This window comes from Salvelinus fontinalis, chromosome 17, assembly GCF_029448725.1.
Source record: "Salvelinus fontinalis isolate EN_2023a chromosome 17, ASM2944872v1, whole genome shotgun sequence".
In the NCBI taxonomy this organism is placed as follows: Eukaryota; Metazoa; Chordata; class Actinopteri; order Salmoniformes; family Salmonidae; genus Salvelinus; species Salvelinus fontinalis.
The window spans coordinates 17,899,372-17,919,441 of record NC_074681.1 but is presented as its reverse complement, the minus strand read 5'-3'; the positions used below and the strand labels follow the sequence as shown (position 1 = coordinate 17,919,441).

Genomic DNA, 20,070 nt, shown 5'->3' with positions numbered 1-20,070 from the left:
TTTTAGCCTGACCATTCAAATAATTAAACACAGAAGAAGTGGAGAGAGGCAGAAAGATAAAGAAAGAGATAGCAGACAAGGGGTTTATGGGGGCTCATGCCAGAGCATGACATTATGAAAACAGGTCTGTGTTCCCAACATGTGCTATCCGCCCTATGGGCTCATCAGCATAAATCCTGTAAGACGGGGCTGCAGGCAAGAGACTTGGGCTGGCTTTAGTCACATAGAGATGAGCAACAGATACACACAGCACAGAAGGTCCAGGGTAAACACTGCACACTGTTACAGTCAATGCTCTGGAGGAAAGAAAGACAGAGAGACAGAGAGAGAAAGAGAGAGAGAGGATAGCGCTGGCTGTTAATATTCATGAGTTTTCCCTCTTATCAGCTCAAACAGATTTATGTCCCGTGTCATGTGGCGCGATCAGAGCTCAGGCAGAACCACCACGGCTCTAGTGACTGCTGCCACACATACAGCTGATTACCATGACCTAGTGAAGGACAGACACACAGAAAGGGAGGGAGCGAGCGGAGAGCGAGTGAGAAAACAATCAAGAGAGATGCAATAGAGAGAGAGAGGCATGAGAGGGATGGAGAAAGAGAGGATAGAGAGGGATGGTGAGATATAGATGTATATTAATAGTAGAAAGAGAGAGAGAGAGATAAATAGTAGAGAGAAAAGAGCTGGAGCGAGGGAGGTGAGTGGGTGAGTGAGAAAATGGTGGTGCGAGAGCCTGGGGATTTGAACAATAATTCCCTTCTAAAAATAGTCTAATTTTTCAGAAACTTTTCGATAATGGAGTAATCTGCAGAGCAGCGATGGGGTTGCTGCTCTGCCAGTCCTGAGGGAGGCCAGGTGAGAGATGGATCTGCTGCTCCAGATTATTCTGATCCAAACTAGTTAAACACTGGCTCAGAGACAGAATAGATAGATGAGGGGGCAACTTGTACAGTTGTACACATTTCTATCTAATTCGGTCTAGGTGGTAGGTACAGGGGTAAATGCCCATCTGTGATAGAATGTCTTGTGCTGACTCCTTGGAGTCCATGTAGACTGGAATGTCTACATGGACACTTTCCACAGGGATGATAAACTGTCATGTAGGCTTACTGGTTGTTGCCCCTCAGGGATAAATAAAGATAAGTGAATAGAATTGGATTAAGGTCCATTCAAGGGGATAGACAGACACCTCACCTGTGAGAGAAGCAGTTCTTGGAGAGATTCAGGTAAGAGAGATCAGCACAACATCCCCTCAGCAGAGCGCCAAATAACTTTTATGGAGAGAAACCAATACATTAGTAATCATTATGTTTACACAACAACAAATACATACAAATATCAATCATGAAAATAAGCTTTGCAGTTTCATGGTCATTTTCCTAAGAGTCAAGATTACAATCTGTTAGCAAAAATGCAAATGTTCTGACAAATCTATTAACAATACAATACAATTACAATTTCAAAAAGTCCACCAGACTCTCGACAGGGGAGATTACATTGGAGAAAACAAGAAATGAAACCAATAACATCGTCACGATAACTCATCCATAAAGAGAGTGTTCTCCTTTCATCCCAAAAAGACCCCAGAGGAAGAGGAGTGAGTTGGGAACAAGTAATGACAGAACAGAAGCTTTCTGTCTCAGAATACATTAATATTCATGCTCAACATTAGAGGTAAATTCTTCCTGTTTTTAGGGCAGAATGTTCCTCCCAAAGTTATACAGATGAGATGTCATGCTCATACGTTTGTAAACTACAGAACTGTATATAGCCCAATTAGCGCATCCACACCTCCACTTCAATTACTACAAAGTCCACTTCATTATGCGTGTTAGTTAGACTATCCTGATCATAGATCAGACAGTGTATGTTAAGCGTCTTTAACTGTATGATCAAAGCATGAAGCAGTCAGAGTGGAGACACTACTAACCGATTCCACAGTGCAATCGGTCCCAGAGAGGTCCAGATGTAACAGGCAATTAGTCTGGGCTAGGAACAGGTACATGTTCTGGAGAGTGATAAACAGAGAGACAGTCAGTGTGTTTGTGTATGTTGCATGCCTGTACTGTACATGTGGAGTTTATGTGTGGTCTCACCGTAGCATCCTCCCCAGACAGAATCCCAGGGTTTTTACTCAGGTCCAGGTGAAGCAGAGAGTTGGTGTAGTCATCACTGGAGCAGAGGGCCTGTGAGAGAGACACCACACCTGAGAGAGAGACAAATTAATTAATTAAGAAATAGTCTGTTGACATAGAGAAAATACGGTAACCGCAGCAGCGGAGGGAAAGAGTCACTAATCACATAAAACCCTCATCTGAAACAAAATCAGCACTATTAACCAGACAACTATCAGAGCCATCCACTAATCACATAAAACCCTCATCTGAAACCAAAATCAGCACTATTAACCAGACAACTATCAGAGCCATCCACTAATCACATAAAACCCTCATCTGAAACCAAAATCAGCACTATTAACCAGACAACTATCAGAGCCATCCACTAATCACATAAAACCCTCCATCTGAAACCAAAATCAGCACTATTAACCAGACAACTATCAGAGCCATCCACTAATCACATAAAACCCTCATCTGAAACTGAAATCAGCACTATTAACCAGACAACTATCAGAGCCATCCACTAATCACATAAAACCCTCATCTGAAACAAAATCAGCACTATTAACCAGACAACTATCAGAGCCATCCACTAATCACATAAAACCCTCCATCTGAAACCAAAATCAGCACTATTAACCAGACAACTATCAGAGCCATCCACTAAACACATAAAACCCTCATCTGAAACTAAAATCAGCACTATTAACCAGACAACTATCAGAGCCATCCACTAATCACATAAAACCCTCCATCTGAAACCAAAATCAGCACTATTAACCAGACAACTATCAGAGCCATCCACTAATCACATAAAACCCTCATCTGAAGCTAAAAACAGCACTATTAACCAGACAACTATCAGAGCCATCCACTAATCACATAAAACCCTCATCTGAAACAGAAACAGCACTATTAACCAGACAACTATCAGAGCCATCCACTAATCACATAAAACCCTCCATCTGAAACCAAAATCAGCACTATTAACCAGACAACTATCAGAGCCATCCACTAATCACATAAAACCCTCATCTGAAACCAAAACAAACGTATGTGGATATAATCGGCCCAACACATTAGAGCAGCAAATTAAAATCTATTTTTAAATCTCTTCATTGCAGAAAATCAAGTTTCTTCTTAATAAGAGAAACAAAATAGTAAGAGCAGGTTTAGTAAGCAAGTGAACTCAATACATCCTAATTTGGCCAAAATGAGGGCAGACATGCAGGGCAAGACTTTGTACTTTCATGTTGGCTTTGAAGCCTGGAACGAAAGTCTACAGTTAGAGCAATGAAGCAAAGACTGTTAGTAACCTAGCCCTGTGCTCTACCAAACTGTTAGTAACTTAGCCCTGTGTTCTACCAAACTGTTAGTAACTTAGCCCTGTGTTCTACCAAACTGTTAGTAACTTAGCCCTGTGCTCTACCAAACTGTTAGTAACTTAGCCCTGTGCTCTACCAAACTGTTAGTAACTTAGCCCTGTGCTCTACCAAACTGTTAGTAACTTAGCCCTGTGCTCTACCAAACTGTTAGTAACTTAGCCCTGTGTTCTACCAAACTGTTAGTAACTTAGCCCTGTGCTCTACCAAACTGTTAGTAACTTAGCCCTGTGCTCTACCAAACTGTTAGTAACTTAGCCCTGTGTTCTACCAAACTGTTAGTAACTTAGCCCTGTGTTCTACCAAACTGTTAGTAATTTAGCCCTGTGCTCTACCAAACTGTTAGTAACTTAGCCCTGTGTTCTACCAAACTGTTAGTAATTAGCCCTGTGCTCTACCAAACTGTTAGTAACTTAGCCCTGTGTTCTACCAAACTGTTAGTAACTTAGCCCTGTTCTCTACCAAACTGTTAGTAACTTAGCCCTGTGTTCTACCAAACTGTTAGTAACTTAGCCCTGTGTTCTACCAAACTGTTAGTAACTTAGCCCTTTGCTCTACCAAACTGTTAGTAATTAGCCCTGTGCTCTACCAAACTGTTAGTAATTTAGCCCTGTGCTCTACCAAACTGTTAGTAACTTAGCCCTGTGCTCTACCAAACTGTTAGTAACTTAGCCCTGTGCTCTACCAAACTGTTAGTAACCTATCCCTGTGCTCTACCAAACTGTTAGTAATTTGCCCTGTGCTCTACCAAACTGTTAGTAATTTGCCCTGTGCTCTACCAAACTGTTAGTAACCTATCCCTGTGCTCTACCAAACTGTTAGTAACCTAGCCCTGTGCTCTACCAAACTGTTAGTAACCTATCCCTGTGCTCTACCAAACGGTTAGTAACCTAGCCATGTGCTCTACCAAACGGTTAGTAACCTAGCCCTGTGCTCTACCAAACTGTTAGTAACCTATCCCTGTGCTCTACCAAACTGTTAGTAACCTATCCCTGTGCTCTACCAAACTGTTAGTAACTTGCCCTGTGCTCTACCAAACGGTTAGTAACCTATCCCTGTGCTCTACCAAACGGTTAGTAACCTAGCCCTGTGCTCTACCAAACGGTTAGTAACCTAGCCCTGTGCTCTACCAAACTGTTAGTAACCTAGCCCTGTGCTCTACCAAACTGTTAGTAACCTAGCCCTGTGCTCTACCAAACGGTTAGTAACTGGCCCTGTGCTCTACCAAACGGTTAGTAACCTATCCCTGTTCTCTAGCAAACTGTTAGTAACTTTCCCTGTGCTCTACCAAACTGTTAGTAACTTAGCCCTGTGCTCTACCAAACGGTTAGTAACTTGCCCTGTGCTCTAACAAACTGTTAGTAACCTATCCCTGTGCTCTACAAAACTGTTAGTAACCTAGCCCTGTGCTCTACCAAACTGTTAGTAACCTATCCCTGTGCTCTACCAAACTGTTAGTAACTTTCCCTGTGCTCTACCAAACTGCTAGTAACTTAGCCCTGTTCTCTACCAAACTGTTAGTAACCTATCCCTGTTCTCTACCAAACTGTTAGTAACCTATCCCTGTTCTCTACCAAACTGTTAGTAACCTATCCCTGTTCTCTACCAAACTGTTAGTAATTTAGCCCTGTGCTCTACCAAACTGTTAGTAACCTAGCCCTGTGCTCTACCAAACTGCTAGTAACCTAGCCCTGTGCTCTACCAAACTGCTAGTAACCTAGCCCTGTGCTCTACCAAACTGTTAGTAACCTAGCCCTGTGCTCTACCAAACTGTTAGTAACCTAGCCCTGTGCTCTACCAAACTGTTAGTAACCTAGCCCTGTGCTCTACCAAACTGTTAGTAATTTAGCCCTGTGCTCTACCAAACTGCTAGTAATTTAGCCCTGTGATCTACCAAACTGCTAGTAACTTAGCCCTCTTCTCTACCAAACTGTTAGTAACTTAGCCTTGTTTTCTACCAAACTGTTAGTAATTTAGCCCTGTGCTCTACCAAACTGTTAGTAACCTATCCCTGTTCTCTACCAAACTGTTAGTAATTTAGCCCTGTGATCTACCAAACTGTTAGTAATTTAGCCCTGTGCTCTACCAAACTGTTAGTAATTTAGCCCTGTGCTCTACCAAACTGTTAGTAATTTAGCCCTGTGCTCTACCAAACTGCTAGTAATTTAGCCGTGTGATCTACCAAACTGCTAGTAACTTAGCCCTGTTCTCTACCAAACTGTTAGTAACTTAGCCTTGTTCTCTACCAAACTGTTAGTATTTTAGCCCTGTTCTCTACCAAACTGTTAGTAATTTAGCCCTGTTCTCTACCAAACTGTTAGTAATTTAGCCCTGTGTTCTACCAAACTGTTAGTAACCTATCCCTGTGCTCTACCAAACTGTTAGTAACCTAGCCCTGTGCTCTACCAAACTGTTAGTAACCTCGCCCTGTGCTCTACCAAACGGTTAGTAACCTAGCCCTGTATTCTACCAAACTGTTAGTAACCTCGCCCTGTGCTCTATCAAACTGTTAGTAACTTACCCTGTGCTCTACCAAACTGTTAGTAATTTAGCCCTGTGCTCTACCGAACTTTTAGTAACTTTCCCTGTGCTCTACCAAACTGCTAGTAACTTAGCCCTGTTCTCTACCAAACTGTTAGTAATTTAGCCCTATGCTCTACCAAACTGTTAGTAACCTAGCCCTGTGCTCTACCAAACTGTTAGTAACCTAGCCCTGTGCTCTACCAAACTGTTAGTAACCTAGCCCTGTGCTCTACCAAACTGTTAGTAATTTAGCCCTGTGCTCTACCAAACTGTTAGTAACCTATCCCTGTGCTCTACCAAACTGTTAGTAACCTAGCCCTGTGCTCTACCAAACTGTTAGTAACCTAGTCCTGTGCTCTACCAAACTGTTAGTAACCTAGCCCTGTGCTCTACCAAACTGTTAGTAACCTAGCCCTGTGATCTACCAAACTGTTAGTAATTTAGCCCTGTGCTCTACCAAACTGTTAGTAACCTAGCCCTGTGCTCTACCAAACTGTTAGTAACCTAGCCCTGTGCTCTACCAAACTGTTAGTAACCTAGCCCTGATCTCTACCAAACTGTTAGTAACCTATCCCTGTGCTCTACCAAACTGTTAGTAACCTATCCCTGTGCTCTACCAAACTGTTAGTAAACTAGCCCTGTGCTCTACCAAACTGTTAGTGATTTGCTCTGTGCTCTACCAAACTGCTAGTAACTTAGCCCTGTTCTCTACCAAACTGTTAGTAATTTAGCCCTGTTCTCTACCAAACTGTTAGTAATTTAGCCCTGTTCTCTACCAAACTGTTAGTAATTTAGCCCTGTGTTCTACCAAACTGTTAGTAACCTATCCCTGTGCTCTACCAAACTGTTAGTAACCTAGCCCTGTGCTCTACCAAACTGTTAGTAACCTCGCCCTGTGCTCTACCAAACGGTTAGTAACCTAGCCCTGTATTCTACCAAACTGTTAGTAACCTCGCCCTGTGCTCTATCAAACTGTTAGTAACTTACCCTGTGCTCTACCAAACTGTTAGTAATTTAGCCCTGTGCTCTACCGAACTTTTAGTAACTTTCCCTGTGCTCTACCAAACTGCTAGTAACTTAGCCCTGTTCTCTACCAAACTGTTAGTAATTTAGCCCTATGCTCTACCAAACTGTTAGTAACCTAGCCCTGTGCTCTACCAAACTGTTAGTAACCTAGCCCTGTGCTCTACCAAACTGTTAGTAACCTAGCCCTGTGCTCTACCAAACTGTTAGTAATTTAGCCCTGTGCTCTACCAAACTGTTAGTAACCTATCCCTGTGCTCTACCAAACTGTTAGTAACCTAGCCCTGTGCTCTACCAAACTGTTAGTAACCTAGTCCTGTGCTCTACCAAACTGTTAGTAACCTAGCCCTGTGCTCTACCAAACTGTTAGTAACCTAGCCCTGTGATCTACCAAACTGTTAGTAATTTAGCCCTGTGCTCTACCAAACTGTTAGTAACCTAGCCCTGTGCTCTACCAAACTGTTAGTAACCTAGCCCTGTGCTCTACCAAACTGTTAGTAACCTAGCCCTGATCTCTACCAAACTGTTAGTAACCTATCCCTGTGCTCTACCAAACTGTTAGTAACCTATCCCTGTGCTCTACCAAACTGTTAGTAAACTAGCCCTGTGCTCTACCAAACTGTTAGTGATTTGCTCTGTGCTCTACCAAACTGCTAGTAACTTAGCCCTGTTCTCTACCAAACTGTTAGTAATTTAGCCCTGTGTTCTACCAAACTGTTAGTAACCTATCCCTGTGCTCTACCAAACTGTTAGTAACCTAGCCCTGTGCTCTACCAAACGGTTAGTAACTTTCCCTGTGCTCTACCAAACTGCTAGTAACTTAGCCCTGTGCTCTACCAAACTGTTAGTAACCTAGCCCTGTGCTCTACCAAACTGTTAGTAACCTAGCCCTGTGCTCTACCAAACTGTTAGTAACCTAGCCCTGTGCTCTACCAAACTGTTAGTAATTTAGCCCTGTGCTCTACCAAACTGTTAGTAACCTATCCCTGTGCTCTATCAAACTGTTAGTAACCTAGCCCTGTGCTCTACCAAACTGTTAGTAACCTGGTCCTGTGCTCTACCAAACTGTTAGTAACCTAGCCCTGTGCTCTACCAAACTGTTAGTAACCTAGCCCTGTGCTCTACCAAACTGTTAGTAACCTAGCCCTGTGCTCTACCAAACTGTTAGTAACCTAGCCCTGTGATCTACCAAACTGTTAGTAATTTAGCCCTTTGCTCTACCAAACTGTTAGTAACCTAGCCCTGTGCTCTACCAAACTGTTAGTAATTTAGCCCTGTGCTCTACCAAACTGTTAGTAACCTATCCCTGTGCTCTACCAAACTGTTAGTAACCTAGCCCTGTGCTCTACCAAACGGTTAGTAACTTGCCCTGTGCTCTACCAAACTGTTAGAAACTTGCCCTGTGCTCTACCAAACTGTTAGTAACCTAGCCCTGTGCTCTACCAAACTGTTAGTAACCTATCCCTGTGCTCTACCAAACTGTTAGTAACCTATCCCTGTTCTCTACCAAACTGCTAGTAATTTAGCCCTGTGCTCTACCAAACTGTTAGTAATTTAGCCCTGTGCTCTACCAAACTGTTAGTAACCTATCCCTGTTCTCTACCAAACTGCTAGCAATTTAGCCCTGTGCTCTACCAAACTGCTAGTAATTTAGTCCTGTGCTCTACCAAACTGTTAGTAATTTGCCCTGTGCTCTACTGTCACGTTCCTGACCTGTTTTCTGTTAGTTTTATGTGTTAGTTGGTCAGGACGTGAGTTTGGGTGGGCATTCTATGTTTTCTGTTTCTATGTTGGTGTATTGGGTTGCCTGGTATGGCTCTTAATTAGAGGCAGGTGTTTGGCGTTCCTCTAATTAAGAGTCATATTTAGGTAGGCGTTTTCACAGTGTTCGTTGTGGGTGGTTGTCTCCTGTGTCTGTGTATATGTTTGCACCATACGGGACTGTTTGCGGTTTGTTCGTTTTATGTAGTCTGTTCCTGTTCATTGCGTTCTTCACTTTATATGTAAGTTCGTCGTTCAGGTCTGTCTGCATCGGTTATTTGTTTTGTTTGTTTATGCAAGTTTAGTTTGTTTTTCCGTCGTGTTCAATAAATCATGTCATTTCACTACGCTGCGCCTTGGTTCGATCACTACTCCTCCTCTTCTGATGAATCACCGTCCATGGGAACAGCTGGAGGCAGTTCAGAGAGCGGAGGAGAAGAGAGAGAGGAACCGGCGTTATGAGGGGACGCGTCTTGCACGGAAGCCCAAAAAGCCCGTGAGTAACACCCAAAAATTTCTTGGGGGGGGGGGGGGGGCTAAGAGGTAGTGGGCCAAGGGCAGGTAGGAGACCTGCGCCCACTTCTCAGGCTAACCGTGGAGAGCGGGAGTACGGGCAGACACCATGTTACGCAGTAGAGCGCAGGGTGTCTCCTGTACGTGTGCATAGCCCGGTGCGGGTTATTCCACCTCCCCGCACTGGTAGGGCTAGATTGGGCATTGAGCCAGGTGTCATGAGGCCGGCTCAACGCGTCTGGTCTCCAGTGCTTCTCCTCGGGCCGGCATACATGGCACCTGCCTTACGCATGGTTTCCCCGGTTCGCCTACACAGCCCGGTGCGGGTTATTCCACCTCCCCGCACTGGGCGGGCGACCGGGAGCATTCAACCAGGTAAGGTTGGGCAGGCTCAATGCTCAAGAGAGCCAGTACGCCTGCACGGTCCGGTATTTCCGGCGCCACCTCCCCGCCCCAGCCTAGTACCTACAGTGCCTACACTACGCACTAGGCTACCAGTGCGTTTCCAGAGCCCTGTTCCTCCTCCACGCACTCTCCCTGTAGTGAGGGTATCCAGTTCGGTGCCTCCAATTCCGGCACCACGCACTAAGCCACCTGTGCGTCTCCAGAGCCCTGTACACACTGTTTCTTCTCCCCGTACTAATCCTGATGTGCTTGCCCTCAGCCCGGTGCCACCAGTGCCGGTACCACGCACCAGGTGTAGAGTACGCTTTGAGAGTCCAGTGTGCCCTGTCCCTGCTCCCCGCACTAGCATGAAGGTGCGTGTCCTTATCCCGGTGCCTCCAGTTCCGGCACCACGCACCAGGTCTACAGTGCGCCTTATCCGGCCAGAGCCATCCGTCTCCCCAGCGCCATCTGAGCCATCCGTCTCCCCAGCGCCATCTGAGCCATCCGTCTCCCCAGCGCCATCTGAGCCATCCGTCTCCCCAGCGCCATCTGAGCCATCCGTCTCCCCAGCGCCGTCTGAGCCATCCGTATGCAATGAGCCTGCAAAGCCGCCCGTCTGCCATGAGCCTGCAAAGCCACCCGTCTGCCATGAGCCTACAGAGCCACCCGTCTGCCAGACAGGAGCCGCTAGAGCCGCCCGCCAGACAGGAGCCGCTAGAGCCGTCCGTCAGACAGGATCTGCCAGAGCCGCCAACCAGACAGGACCTGCCAGAGCCGCCAACCAGACAGGATCTGCCAGAGCCGCCAACCAGACAGGATCTGCCAGAGCCGCCATTCAGACAGGATCTGCCAGAGCCGACAGCGAGCCATGAGCAGCCAGAGCCGTCAGCGAGCCATGAGCGTCAGCGAGCCATGAGCGTCCAGAGCCGTCAGCGAGCCATGAGCAGCCAGAGCCGTCAGAGAGCCATGAGCATCCAGAGCCGTCAGCCTGCCATGAGCGTCCAGAGCCGTCAGCCTGCCATGAGCGTCCAGAGCCGTCAGCCTGCCATGAGCGTCCAGAGCCGTCAGCCTGCCATGAGCGTCCAGAGCCGTCAGCCTGCCATGAGCGTCCAGAGCCGTCAGCCTGCCATGAGCGTCCAGAGCCGTCAGCCTGCCATGAGCGTCCAGAGCCGTCAGTCAGCCATGAGCGTCCAGAGCCGTCAGTCAGCCATGATCTGCCCCTCAGCCAGAAGCGGCTAGTAATCCAGAACTGCCCCTCAGTCCAGAGCTGTCTCTCTGTCCGGAGCTGCCCTTCAGTCCGGAGTTTCCCCTCTATCCTAAGCTACCTCTTTATCCTAAGCTACCTCTTTATCCAGAGCTGTCTCTCTGTCCGGAGCTGCCCTTCAGTCCGGAGTTGCCCCTCTATCCTAAGCTACCTCTTTATCCTGAGCTACCTTGTCCCGGAGCTGTACTTTATCTTGGTGTTGCCCCTTAAATTAGGTGGGGGAAATAAGAGGGTGGTCATGATAAGGGGTAAACGTAAGCTGGGATTGACTATGGTGGGGTGGGGACTTCGTCCAGAGCCTGAGCCACCACCGTGGTCAGATGCCCACCCAGACTCTCCCATAGACTTTCTGCTGGTGCGCCCGGAGTTCGCACCTTGAGGGGGGGGTTATGTCACGTTCCTGACCTGTTTTCTGTTAGTTTTATGTGTTAGTTGGTCAGGACGTGAGTTTGGGTGGGCATTCTATGTTTTCTGTTTCTATGTTGGTGTATTGGGTTGCCTGGTATGGCTCTTAATTAGAGGCAGGTGTTTGGCGTTCCTCTAATTAAGAGTCATATTTAGGTAGGCGTTTTCACAGTGTTCGTTGTGGGTGGTTGTCTCCTGTGTCTGTGTATATGTTTGCACCATACGGGACTGTTTGCGGTTTGTTCGTTTTATGTAGTCTGTTCCTGTTCATTGCGTTTTTCACTTTATATGTAAGTTCGTCGTTCAGGTCTGTCTGCATCGGTTATTTGTTTTGTTTGTTTATGCAAGTTTAGTTTGTTTTTCCGTCGTGTTCAATAAATCATGTCATTTCACTACGCTGCGCCTTGGTTCGATCACTGCCGTTACATCTACCAAACTGTTAGTAATTTGCCCTGTGCTCTACCAAACGGTTAGTAACCTAGCCCTGTGCTCTACCAAACGGTAGATAACCTAGCCCTGTGCTCTACCAAACTGTTAGTAACCTATCCCTGTGCTCTACCAAACTGTTAGTAACCTATCCCTGTGCTCTACCAAACTGTTAGTAATTTAGCCCTGTGCTCTACCAAACTGTTAGTAACCTATCCCTGTGCTCTACCAAACTGTTAGTAACCTATCCCTGTGCTCTACCAAACTGTTAGTAACCTATCCCTGTGCTCTACCAAACTGTTAGTAACCCATCCCTGTGCTCTACCAAACTGTTAGTAACCTATCCCTGTTCTCTACCAAACTGCTAGTAATTTAGCCCTGTGCTCTACCAAACTGTTAGTAACCTATCCCTGTGCTCTACCAAACTGTTAGTAATTTGCCCTGTGCTCTACCAAACTGTTAGTAATTTGCCCTGTGCTCTACCAAACTGTTAGTAACCTAGCCCTGTGCTCTACCAAACGGTTAGTAACTTGCCCTGTTCTCTACAAAACTGCTAGTAATTTAGACCTGTGCTCTACCAAACTGTTAGTAACCTATCCCTGTTCTCTACCAAACTGCTAGTAATTTAGCCCTGTGCTCTACCAAACTGTTAGTAACCTATCCCTGTTCTCTACCAAACTGTTAGTAATTTGCCCTGTGCTCTACCAAACTGTTAGTAATTTGCCCTGTGCTCTACCAAACGGTTAGTAACCTAGCCCTGTGCTCTACCAAACGGTTAGTAACCTATCCCTGTGCTCTACCAAACTGTTAGTAACCTATCCCTGTGCTCTACCAAACAGTTAGTAACCTATCCCTGTTCTCTACCAAACTGTTAGTAATTTAGCCCTGTGCTCTACCAAACTGTTAGTAATTTGCCCTGTGCTCTACCAAACTGTTAGTAACCTAGCCCTGTGCTCTACCAAACGGTTAGTAACCTATCCCTGTGCTCTACCAAACGGTTAGTAACCTATCCCTGTGCTCTACCAAACGGTTAGTAACCTATCCCTGTGCTCTACCAAACAGTTAGTAACCTATCCCCGTGCTCTACCAAACTGTTAGTAACCCATCCCTGTTCTCTACCAAACTGCTAGTAATTTAGCCCTGTGCTCTACCAAACTGTTAGTAACCTATCCCTGTTCTCTACCAAACTGTTAGTAACCTATCCCTGTTCTCTACCAAACTGTTAGTAACATATCCCTGTTCTCTACCAAATTGTTAGTAACCTATCCCTGTTCTCTACCAAACTGTTAGTAACCTATCCCTGTGCTCTACCAAACTGTTAGTAACCTATCCCTGTGCTCTACCAAACTGTTAGTAACCTATCCCTGTTCTCTACCAAACTGTTAGTAACCTATCCCTGTTCTCTACCAAACTGTTAGTAACCTATCCCTGTTCTCTACCAAACTGCTAGTAATTTAGCCCTGTGCTCTACCAAACTGTTAGTAACCTATCCCTGTGCTCTACCAAACTGTTAGTAACCTATCCCTGTTCTCTACCAAACTGTTAGTAACCTATCCTTGTTCTCTACCAAACTGTTAGTAACCTATCCCTGTGCACTACCAAACTGTTAGTAATTTAGCCCTGTGCTCTACCAAACTGTTAGTAATTTAGCCCTGTGCACTACCAAACTGTTAGTAATTTAGCCCTGTGCTCTACCAAACTGTTAGTAATTTAGCCCTGTGCTCTACCAAACTGTTAGTAATTTAGCCCTGTGCTCTACCAAACTGTTAGTAATTTGCCCTGTGCTCTACCAAACTGTTAGTAATTTGCCCTGTGCTCTACCAAACTGTTAGTAATTTGCCCTGTGCTCTACCAAACTGTTAGTAACCTATCCCTGTGCTCTACCAAACTGTTAGTAATTTAGCCCTGTGCTCTACCAAACTGTTAGTAACCTATCCCTGTTCTCTACCAAACTGTTAGTAACCTATCCCTGTTCTCTACCAAACTGTTAGTAATTTAGCCCTGTGCTCTACCAAACTGTTAGTAACCTATCCCTGTGCTCTACCAAACTGTTAGTAACCTAGCCCTGTTCTCTACCAAACTGTTAGTAACCTAGCCCTGTTCTCTACCAAACTGTTAGTAACCTAGCCCTGTTCTCTACCAAACTGTTAGTAACCTAGCCCTGTTCTCTACCAAACTGTTAGTAACCTAGCCCTGTTCTCTACCAAACTGTTAGTAACCTAGCCCTGTTCTCTACCAAACTGTTAGTAACCTAGCCCTGTTCTCTACCAAACTGTTAGTAACCTAGCCCTGTGCTCTACCAAACTGTTAGTAACCTAGCCCTGTGCTCTACCAAACTGTTAGTAACCTAGCCCTGTTCTCTACCAAACTGTTAGTAACCTAGCCCTGTGCTCTACCAAACTGTTAGTAACCTAGCCCTGTTCTCTACCAAACTGTTAGTAACCTAGCCCTGTGCTCTACCAAACTGTTAGTAATTTAGCCCTGTTCTCTACCAAACTGTTAGTAACCTAGCCCTGTGCTCTACCAAACTGTTAGTAACCTAGCCCTGTTCTCTACCAAACTGCTAGTAATTTAGCCCTGTTCTCTACCAAACTGTTAGTAACCTAGCCCTGTGCTCTTCCAAACTGTTAGTAACCTATCCCTGTGTTCTACCAAACTGTTAGTAATTTAGCCCTGTGCTCTACCAAACTGTTAGTAACCTATCCCTGTGTTCTACCAAACTGTTAGTAATTTAGCCCTGTGATCTACCAAACTGTTAGTAACCTATCCCTGTGCTCTACCAAACTGTTAGTAATTTAGCCCTGTTCTCTACCAAACTGTTAGTAATTTAGCCCTGTGCTCTACCAAACTGTTAGTAATTTAGCCCTGTTCTCTACCAAACTGTTAGTAATTTAGCCCTGTTCTCTACCAAACTGTTAGTAATTTAGCCCTGTGCTCTACCAAACTGTTAGTAATTTGCCCTGTGCTCTACCAAACTGTTAGTAATTTGCCCTGTGCTCTACCAAACTGTTAGTAATTTGCCCTGTGCTCTACCAAACGGTTAGTAACCTAGCCCTGTGCTCTACCAAACGGTTAGTAACCTATCCCTGTGCTCTACCAAACTGTTAGTAACCTATCCCTGTGCTCTACCAAACAGTTAGTAACCTATCCCTGTTCTCTACCAAACTGTTAGTAATTTAGCCCTGTGCTCTACCAAACTGTTAGTAATTTGCCCTGTGCTCTACCAAACTGTTAGTAACCTAGCCCTGTGCTCTACCAAACGGTTAGTAACCTATCCCTGTGCTCTACCAAACGGTTAGTAACCTATCCCTGTGCTCTACCAAACGGTTAGTAACCTATCCCTGTGCTCTACCAAACAGTTAGTAACCTATCCCCGTGCTCTACCAAACTGTTAGTAACCCATCCCTGTTCTCTACCAAACTGCTAGTAATTTAGCCCTGTGCTCTACCAAACTGTTAGTAACCTATCCCTGTTCTCTACCAAACTGTTAGTAACCTATCCCTGTTCTCTACCAAACTGTTAGTAACATATCCCTGTTCTCTACCAAATTGTTAGTAACCTATCCCTGTTCTCTACCAAACTGTTAGTAACCTATCCCTGTGCTCTACCAAACTGTTAGTAACCTATCCCTGTGCTCTACCAAACTGTTAGTAACCTATCCCTGTTCTCTACCAAACTGTTAGTAACCTATCCCTGTTCTCTACCAAACTGTTAGTAACCTATCCCTGTTCTCTACCAAACTGCTAGTAATTTAGCCCTGTGCTCTACCAAACTGTTAGTAACCTATCCCTGTGCTCTACCAAACTGTTAGTAACCTATCCCTGTTCTCTACCAAACTGTTAGTAACCTATCCTTGTTCTCTACCAAACTGTTAGTAACCTATCCCTGTTCTCTACCAAACTGTTAGTAACCTATCCCTGTGCACTACCAAACTGTTAGTAACCTATCCCTGTGCACTACCAAACTGTTAGTAATTTAGCCCTGTGCTCTACCAAACTGTTAGTAATTTAGCCCTGTGCACTACCAAACTGTTAGTAATTTAGCCCTGTGCTCTACCAAACTGTTAGTAATTTAGCCCTGTGCTCTACCAAACTGTTAGTAATTTAGCCCTGTGCTCTACCAAACTGTTAGTAATTTGCCCTGTGCTCTACCAAACTGTTAGTAATTTGCCCTGTGCTCTACCAAACTGTTAGTAATTTGCCCTGTGCTCTACCAAACTGTTAGTAATTTAGCCCTGTGTTCTACCAAACTGTTAGTAATTTAGCCCTGTGCTCTACCAAACTGTTAGTAATTTAGCCCTGTGCTCTACCAAACTGTTAGTAATTTGCCCTGTGCTCTACCAAACTGTTAGTAACTTTCCCTGTGCTCTACCAAACTGTTAGTAACCTATCCCTGTTCTCTACCAAACTGTTAGTAATTTAGCCCTGTGCTCTACCAAACTGTTAGTAACCTATCCCTGTTCTCTACCAAACTGTTAGTAATTTAGCCCTGTGCTCTACCAAACTGTTAGTAACCTATCCCTGTGCTCTACCAAACTGTTAGTAACCTAGCCCTGTTCTCTACCAAACTGTTAGTAACCTAGCCCTGTTCTCTACCAAACTGTTAGTAACCTAGCCCTGTTCTCTACCAAACTGTTAGTAACCTAGCCCTGTTCTCTACCAAACTGTTAGTAACCTAGCCCTGTGCTCTACCAAACTGTTAGTAACCTAGCCCTGTGCTCTACCAAACTGTTAGTAACCTAGCCCTGTTCTCTACCAAACTGTTAGTAACCTAGCCCTGTGCTCTACCAAACTGTTAGTAACCTAGCCCTGTTCTCTACCAAACTGTTAGTAACCTAGCCCTGTGTTCTACCAAACTGTTAGTAATTTAGCCCTGTTCTCTACCAAACTGTTAGTAACCTAGCCCTGTGCTCTACCAAACTGTTAGTAACCTAGCCCTGTTCTCTACCAAACTGCTAGTAATTTAGCCCTGTTCTCTACCAAACTGTTAGTAACCTAGCCCTGTGCTCTTCCAAACTGTTAGTAACCTATCCCTGTGTTCTACCAAACTGTTAGTAATTTAGCCCTGTGCTCTACCAAACTGTTAGTAACCTATCCCTGTGTTCTACCAAACTGTTAGTAATTTAGCCCTGTGATCTACCAAACTGTTAGTAACCTATCCCTGTGCTCTACCAAACTGTTAGTAATTTAGCCCTGTTCTCTACCAAACTGTTAGTAATTTAGCCCTGTGCTCTACCAAACTGTTAGTAATTTAGCCCTGTTCTCTACCAAACTGTTAGTAATTTAGCCCTGTTCTCTACCAAACTGTTAGTAATTTAGCCCTGTGCTCTACCAAACTGTTAGTAATTTAGCCCTGTGCTCTACCAAACTGTTAGTAATTTAGCCCTGTGCTCTACCAAACTGTTAGTAATTTAGCCCTGTTCTCTACCAAACTGTTAGTAATTTAGCCCTGTGCTCTACCAAACTGTTAGTAATTTAGCCCTGTTCTCTACCAAACTGTTAGTAACCTATCCCTGTTCTCTACCAAACTGTTAGTAATTTAGCCCTGTGCTCTACCAAACTGTTAGTAACCTAGCCCTGTTCTCTACCAAACTGTTAGTAACCTAGCCCTGTTCTCTACCAAACTGCTAGTAATTTAGCCCTGTTCTCTACCAAACTGTTAGTAACCTAGCCCTGTGCTCTTCCAAACTGTTAGTAACCTATCCCTGTGTTCTACCAAACTGTTAGTAATTTAGCCCTGTGCTCTACCAAACTGTTAGTAACCTATCCCTGTGTTCTACCAAACTGTTAGTAATTTAGCCCTGTGATCTACCAATTTGTTAGTAACCTATCCCTGTGCTCTACCAAACTGTTAGTAATTTAGCCCTGTGCTCTACCAAACTGTTAGTAATTTAGCCCTGTGCTCTACCAAACTGTTAGTAATTTGCCCTGTGCTCTACCAAACTGTTAGTAACTTTCCCTGTGCTCTACCAAACTGTTAGTAACCTATCCCTGTTCTCTACCAAACTGTTAGTAATTTAGCCCTGTGCTCTACCAAACTGTTAGTAACCTATCCCTGTTCTCTACCAAACTGTTAGTAACCTATCCCTGTTCTCTACCAAACTGTTAGTAATTTAGCCCTGTGCTCTACCAAACTGTTAGTAACCTATCCCTGTGCTCTACCAAACTGTTAGTAACCTAGCCCTGTTCTCTACCAAACTGTTAGTAACCTAGCCCTGTTCTCTACCAAACTGTTAGTAACCTAGCCCTGTTCTCTACCAAACTGTTAGTAACCTAGCCCTGTTCTCTACCAAACTGTTAGTAACCTAGCCCTGTTCTCTACCAAACTGTTAGTAACCTAGCCCTGTTCTCTACCAAACTGTTAGTAACCTAGCCCTGTTCTCTACCAAACTGTTAGTAACCTAGCCCTGTGCTCTACCAAACTGTTAGTAACCTAGCCCTGTGCTCTACCAAACTGTTAGTAACCTAGCCCTGTTCTCTACCAAACTGTTAGTAACCTAGCCCTGTGCTCTACCAAACTGTTAGTAACCTAGCCCTGTTCTCTACCAAACTGTTAGTAACCTAGCCCTGTGTTCTACCAAACTGTTAGTAATTTAGCCCTGTTCTCTACCAAACTGTTAGTAACCTAGCCCTGTGCTCTACCAAACTGTTAGTAACCTAGCCCTGTTCTCTACCAAACTGCTAGTAATTTAGCCCTGTTCTCTACCAAACTGTTAGTAACCTAGCCCTGTGCTCTTCCAAACTGTTAGTAACCTATCCCTGTGTTCTACCAAACTGTTAGTAATTTAGCCCTGTGCTCTACCAAACTGTTAGTAACCTATCCCTGTGTTCTACCAAACTGTTAGTAATTTAGCCCTGTGATCTACCAAACTGTTAGTAACCTATCCCTGTGCTCTACCAAACTGTTAGTAATTTAGCCCTGTTCTCTACCAAACTGTTAGTAATTTAGCCCTGTGCTCTACCAAACTGTTAGTAATTTAGCCCTGTTCTCTACCAAACTGTTAGTAATTTAGCCCTGTTCTCTACCAAACTGTTAGTAATTTAGCCCTGTGCTCTACCAAACTGTTAGTAATTTAGCCCTGTGCTCTACCAAACTGTTAGTAATTTAGCCCTGTGCTCTACCAAACTGTTAGTAATTTAGCCCTGTTCTCTACCAAACTGTTAGTAATTTAGCCCTGTGCTCTACCAAACTGTTAGTAATTTAGCCCTGTTCTCTACCAAACTGTTAGTAACCTATCCCTGTTCTCTACCAAACTGTTAGTAATTTAGCCCTGTGCTCTACCAAACTGTTAGTAACCTAGCCCTGTTCTCTACCAAACTGTTAGTAACCTAGCCCTGTTCTCTACCAAACTGCTAGTAATTTAGCCCTGTTCTCTACCAAACTGTTAGTAACCTAGCCCTGTGCTCTTCCAAACTGTTAGTAACCTATCCCTGTGTTCTACCAAACTGTTAGTAATTTAGCCCTGTGCTCTACCAAACTGTTAGTAACCTATCCCTGTGTTCTACCAAACTGTTAGTAATTTAGCCCTGTGATCTACCAATTTGTTAGTAACCTATCCCTGTGCTCTACCAAACTGTTAGTAATTTAGCCCTGTTCTCTACCAAACTGTTAGTAACCTATCCCTGTTCTCTACCAAACTGTTAGTAACCTAGCCCTGTTCTCTACCAAACTGTTAGTAACCTAGCCCTGTTCTCTACCAAACTGTTAGTAACCTAGCCCTGTTCTCTACCAAACTGTTAGTAACCTAGCCCTGTGCTCTACCAAACTGTTAGTAACCTAGCCCTGTTCTCTACCAAACTGTTAGTAACCTAGCCCTGTGCTCTACCAAACTGTTAGTAACCTAGCCCTGTTCTCTACCAAACTGCTAGTAATTTAGCCCTGTTCTCTACCAAACTGTTAGTAACCTAGCCCTGTGCTCTTCCAAACTGTTAGTAACCTATCCCTGTGTTCTACCAAACTGTTAGTAATTTAGCCCTGTGCTCTACCAAACTGTTAGTAACCTATCCCTGTGTTCTACCAAACTGTTAGTAATTTAGCCCTGTGATCTACCAAACTGTTAGTAACCTATCCCTGTGCTCTACCAAACTGTTAGTAATTTAGCCCTGTTCTCTACCAAACTGTTAGTAATTTAGCCCTGTGCTCTACCAAACTGTTAGTAATTTAGCCCTGTTCTCTACCAAACTGTTAGTAATTTAGCCCTGTTCTCTACCAAACTGTTAGTAATTTAGCCCTGTGCTCTACCAAACTGTTAGTAATTTAGCCCTGT

The 20,070-nt window shown here is 44.5% G+C and overlaps 1 protein-coding gene across 3 annotated transcripts in view; it reads right to left on the bottom strand.

Annotated features, from left to right (window-relative positions):
• The window catches only part of LOC129813879 (capping protein, Arp2/3 and myosin-I linker protein 3-like), a 79,195-nt gene that overhangs the window by 20,190 nt on the left and 38,935 nt on the right, over positions 1 to 20,070 (bottom strand). For all 3 annotated transcript variants that reach the window (XM_055866471.1, XM_055866472.1, XM_055866473.1), the window contains exons 13-15: positions 2,097 to 2,206; positions 1,931 to 2,008; positions 1,195 to 1,271 (exon numbers count right to left, since the gene is read on the bottom strand). In XM_055866471.1, the coding sequence (XP_055722446.1) occupies positions 1,195 to 1,271; positions 1,931 to 2,008; positions 2,097 to 2,206 (265 nt within the window). The remainder of the gene's footprint in view (positions 1 to 1,194; positions 1,272 to 1,930; positions 2,009 to 2,096; positions 2,207 to 20,070) is intronic.